The 5,707-nt window shown below is 40.9% G+C and overlaps 3 protein-coding genes across 3 annotated transcripts in view; 1 reads left to right on the top strand and 2 right to left on the bottom strand.

Annotated features, from left to right (window-relative positions):
* The window catches only part of LOC117958237, an 859,617-nt gene that overhangs the window by 423,663 nt on the left and 430,247 nt on the right, over nt 1-5,707 (top strand). The gene's annotated exons all lie outside the window — the stretch shown is intronic.
* The window catches only part of LOC117958285 (neoverrucotoxin subunit alpha-like), a 109,233-nt gene that overhangs the window by 70,376 nt on the left and 33,150 nt on the right, over nt 1-5,707 (bottom strand). The gene's annotated exons all lie outside the window — the stretch shown is intronic.
* LOC117958271 (GTPase IMAP family member 4-like) overlaps nt 2,934-5,707 on the bottom strand; it is a 4,253-nt gene continuing 1,479 nt past the window's right edge. The window contains exon 2 of the mRNA XM_034894595.1: nt 2,934-3,963. Coding sequence (XP_034750486.1) covers nt 3,158-3,963 — 806 coding nt within the window. The 3' untranslated portion in view covers nt 2,934-3,157. The remainder of the gene's footprint in view (nt 3,964-5,707) is intronic.

Raw genomic sequence — 5,707 nt, 5'->3', positions numbered from 1 at the left:
GTGTGTGTGTGTGTGTGTGTGTGTGTGTGTGTGTGTGTGTGTGTGTGTGTGTGTGTGTGTGTAACAAGCTTCTTTGGAAGCGTCACGTAGGCGTCTCGGTTATAACCCTGCAGCTCTGATACAATAGCTGGAATGTTGTGTCATTCTGTTCTTTCTTTAGTCTTCTTCTTCCTTATTATTCTGCACGTTTTTTAGCTCTCTCTAACTTCTGCATACTTTCAGCTATTTATACCGTTCAACTTTTACAATCTTCATTTCTTTCAGTAGATAATGGGACGTCTTCTACTATTTTTATACTATTTTTACTTGTTCAAATATTAAGCTTTTAAACATTTTATTTTAACATTAAAGTCAATGAGAGCGAGCTTCAAATCCTTCAAATACTCTTCTGCTACCGAAAGTTTCAGCTCCTCCACTTAATTGTAATTTTAATCCCCAGTGGGGAAATTACAATTTACACTCTTTTTACACACTTTGTTAATAATCACACACAGGCCTGAATTGCATGGAGAGATGTCAGGGGGGGGGGGGGTACTGTTCCTTGCTCAAGAGCACCTGCCAGTGCCCAGGAGGTGAAGTGGCATATCTCCAGCCACCAATCTACACTCCATACTTTCTGGTCCATATGGGGACCTGAACCAGCGACCACCTCTGGTTTTAATAATATATTAAACAATAATAATTTAATAATTTCACCTTCAGACGTGGTTCCAACTTTAAAACGTTCACAAAATATACAGCTATCCGGCTATGGCTTTCCAGATTGATACATTTTACAGTTTTTGTAAAAAACAAAGCTGTTTAAGTATAGTGTACATTTTAGGATTTTCTGCATTTATAATGAATGTGTATTGCGTGAAGTAGAGTGGAGTGAATGTCACTAGAGTGGAGGGAGTCAAAAACTGAATCTTACTCCGTTCTCTATAACTTGCTCCCACGCCAACAATTCTAATTTGTCATGGACAATTTGTACATCAAAACATGGGTATTCTTGTCTAGTCTCAGCCAATGTGTTCATGTGTGCGATATGTGTTATATTCTTCGCTCAGTGAGCTTTCAAATGACAACAGTTCCCAATCTTCCTCCATTCACTGCCATGTTAAACGTCGTCCACATTTCTGAGCAAAACGCAGAGCGAAGCAGTTTTTTCTAATCGCTGATACGCCCGCATTTTTAAGTTTATCCACATGAATTTTATATCAATGAGTTCACAAAGGCCTTCTAGTGCCCATGATGAGGTTGTTTGACTGAAATAACTTTTCATTTGGCCCGTCTGACCATTTGTTTGAGAGCTGGTTGAGTGTCTGAGGAGCTGCGGTTTCCCACCGCTGACAGGTACAGCAGCTGCATCGTTAACTGACTACAGATCAAAGAGATGACATCACAGAGATGAAAGGCTTCCTTGTGTTTACAAACACGGCCGCTGATTATATGTAGCCATGACAACTGTGTCCCAGAAACTGCAATACTCTGTATGTCTGTCTGTCTCCATCTCTTTTTTATTGTATATTACAATGTAGGCCTATAGCACACTAAGCAGATGTTTTGGTGGTGGGGCAGTGGTTATGACACATGCCCTCTGTGTGGAAGACCGGGGTTCGATTCCCACAGCGATACCTCAACCAATCTATTCTCCATGAAGACAGTTAACCCCCAGTTACCCCCGCTGTAGAACATCAACCCAGACGAAGGCATTTAACCCCAATATGATTTTTTTATTATTCAATTCAACTTTTAAAATCTAGCTCTAGCTCCTTATGGTGTAGTGGTGTTATTCAACTTAATAAAAACCATTTCTACTTTTTCAACTATTCTTACTACTTCAACATCTTCTTACTGATTTAAGCTGTTTATCCAGGTTAGCTTTAGCATTTGTTTTTGTTTTTTTAATTTTGACACCTTTTTTACATTATTGTTGTAACTGAACTTAATTAAAACCATTCCTATATTTTCAACTATTCTTACAACTTTTACTAATTTAAGATATTCAACCAGGTTAGCTTTAGGAATTCAGCTATTCAGCATTGTTCAACTATTCTCCCTACTTCAACATCTTCTTACTGATTTAAGCTATTTATCCAGTTTAGCTTTAGTGTTTCATTTTTTTCTACAACTTTTACTGATTTAAGCTATTCAACCAGGTTAGCTTTTGCAATTCATCTATTCAGCATTCCCACGCATTTCCTGCATGAAATGCATTTTCTAGTATTAACAATAATCAGCAGCAGTGCAGTTCAAAGAGCTTTACATAAACCATCAAACACATCATTATTAACAATTATATAAAAATTGTACATAATACAAAATTAAGAACAGTAAATAAAAGTAAAAAAAAAAATTAAGACAAAAAACAATCAAAAACAGATTAAAAGAATAAAATTCATTGTACAGTGCAAATAATTAAACAAAGGTGTGTCTTTGTTTGTATGTGTATCAGTGTGTCAAAGACACATACGTGTGCTGGGTATTGGGTGCTGTCGTCTTGTCACCATATGCACGACGTATATTTTCCTTCTTTTCTGTCCTCTGCCAATCACACGGAAGGAGAACATGTTGATGATCCGGATCTGACCGTTAGAAACCACTTCCACTCGGTAAAGTTGACATTAATCTGGATGAAGACAACGTCTGGAGGGTTACGTATTTTGAAAATCATACACAATGAAAAACAACAAGATCATTTTTATGTGGTTATTATATGAAATTAGAACAGACACGCGTCACGTCCTCGGGACCAGGCTGCACCGCGACGCTGTCGTCCATTGGACGTTTTCATTGGGCCGTCTGTGTATCACACATTATAAATACATAGTTCTGCAGTTTTATACACACTGTTCTTGCTTTACATGCACATTGAATAAAATTGTACAGCTTGATTAGATATAGAAACAGATGTATGAGGAAAACATGAGGGCAACATAAAGACAACATGAGGACAACATGAGGGCAACATGAGGACAACATGAGGACAACATGAGGGCAACATGAGAACAACATGAAGACAATATGAGGACAACATGAAGACAACATGAGTACAACATGAGGGCAACATGAGGGCAACATTAAGACAACATGAGGACAACATGAGGGCAACATGAGGAAAACATGAGGACAACATGAGGACAACATGAGGACAACATGAGGGTTAAATAACAGATCATGTTTTGCAGCATTCACACTTTTCTTTGGTTCTTTTCACTATACATGCCACTGCAACGCACAGTAGTCCGCCCCCTATAGCTCCGAATATTGCGCCTATCGTAGACGTTAGCGTATCATTAAAAGCCCGATACCCAAGCAGACCTCCAACCAACACAACACATAAAACACCAGTTTTAATAGCTATCTTGGAATTTGGTTGTCCTGTCTTTGCATTTTTTAACTGCTCCACATGTTCTTGGAGCATCTCAGCGGTGTAGTGGCGTCCGTTTGCTTCCTTAACTTGATCATTGATCTTTGTCAGTAGCTCAGGTACCTTTTCAGTACTCCCGTCAAAAAAATAATCTCCATACTTATACTTTGTTAGATGGTCTTGGAGATTGCCTTTGTCACCGATAAAGTCCTCTTTGCAGTCAAACTCATTGTCTTTAACGTTGAACAACACCATAGTGTAATCCAGTGCGTTTTTGCCAAAAAGGCTTTTAACCTTGTCTTCCATATCCACTGTGTATCTTTCACTCGTATTCAGCACAAACAGGAACACATGAGGACCAGGTTTGCATAGACTGATGGATGTCTGGATCTCTTTCATAATCTCTGCTTCTTTTTTGTTAGCATTTAACAGACCAGGAGTATCAACAACAACCACGGTTTGGTTTTCTTTAACCTCCTGTTCCTTCTGGCACCTCTTTGTGACAGCACTCATATCCCTTCTTGAGGGGAATAGGTTGTCATCGCCCAGGATTTTGTTTCCTGAATAACTCTTCCCAGCTCTGACACTCCCAAGCAGGACGATCCTCAGCTCTAGTGGAAATGTTAAAGATGTTAGATTAGATACATTAGATGATACTTTATTCAGTTCACAGTGGGAAAATTCCCTTATTACAGCAGCAGTTAGTTAGTTAGTATGGTAAGAAATGCTTGTCATGATGTTATGTCATTTCTATGAGATTGTGATTCAGGTTCAGATCATTCCACTATTGTGTCTCTACGGTGAGCCAATTTTGCCAATGGTGAAGTCATAGCCACCCTACTGTGCCTCTGATAGCTAGTACTGGTTAACTTCTTTGGTTCGGTTGGTTAGTTTTAGAAGAGGAGTGGGATTGAATAGTGTAAGAATACCAGGGGAAGCTGATCAAAGGCAAGGATGTGCCTTCGCTGTCCTAGGAAAATATTAGATTATGTAAAGTAAAAATAAAGCTGCCTGGTAGCCCAATGGGGGAACCTAACCACGTGGACTTTTTAAAGAAAGACAACACTCTGCAAACGTGGCCGCCCCTTTCAAAGGAATCACAGAGACCGGCTGGAAGGTAAACAGGCTCCAAAAAATCCAGACGTTGAAGGTCTCACCTACAGTAAGGTTTGAATTTTGATCCTGCAGAGAGTCTCTGAGGCGTCATCCAGCACATGACCCACCCTTTCAGAACAATGAAATATGCTAAAGTTATCAGTTCTTCACCTTGCTGGACACATTTTGTGTTCATTGTTACATATGTTTGATCCTAACCAACCTAGAGATGTTAACAGTTTTATCCCTCAATCTGAGGTCCGACCACAATATCCATCAGATCAGGGCGTGGTTGTCAGCAGGAAACTGATGGAGTGCTTTAGCGGGGTGGGGAATGAGTCCTTACTTTGGGGTAAAGGAGGTTAAGTACCTCAGGGTTTTAGTTTGCAAGGTAGGGGACAATGGAGCGGGAGATTGGCCAAAGAATCAGAGCAGCGGTGTTAAATTCCCTTTACCGTACGGTTTACTGCAGTGTTGTTCCTACATTAACCTGTGGTCATGAAGACCGGGTCGTGACTAGGGTTCAATCCCGGGAAACGGGATTCCCCGGAAGGGCTATGACGGGAAGCAGGAAATAAAATGAAACCAGAAGATACGCATTTTCCCTGAAAGTTTGAACGATGAATTATTGCACTTGTCGAACTCAGGGTGAACGTTAGGGGGCGCTATCGAGCCCCCATGGCAACGCCCGACACCAACCACTACAGGAATTCTAACATGGATGCAAGTTTTTATGAGTTTCCCCGCATGCTAAGACCCTCAAAAATGAGAGATCATAGTAATAACCCCTACAAAAACGATGGGTTCCTTGCACTTCAATTAATTAAAAATGCAAGGAGTGTGCGTTAACCTAGCTCTGGGGAGTCATTCCCCAGAGTCCTTATGTTCTTTTTTCCCCAGCATGTTCCCTTGGATCAGAGAGGCTTCAAAATCAGGGAACCAGCGTTCGCCTTGGTCCCGCTACACGTTCTGCGGTGCCATGTTCAACTGCTCCACTGCAGTGCCCTGCTACGTCCAGCTACGTCCTGCTGTGCCTTGTAATGCCGCACAGTGTCCTGCTATGCCATGAACTACCACAAAGAACTGCTACAAATTACTATTTTTTTCTATTTTTGTTATTGCCACTCTTCATTAACCCCAACCGGCCCGTCAGACACCGCCTACCAAGAGTCTGGGTCTGGATCTGGGTCTGACCGAGGTTTCTGCCTAAAAGGAAGTTTTTCCTCTCCACTGTGGCCCTGTTGCTTGCTCTGGAGGAGA

The sequence above is a fragment of the Etheostoma cragini genome, chromosome 15 (assembly GCF_013103735.1).
Source record: "Etheostoma cragini isolate CJK2018 chromosome 15, CSU_Ecrag_1.0, whole genome shotgun sequence".
NCBI lineage: Eukaryota > Metazoa > Chordata > Actinopteri > Perciformes > Percidae > Etheostoma > Etheostoma cragini.
Note: the sequence above shows the minus strand (reverse complement) of the source record. Positions and strands in the feature narration are given on the sequence as shown.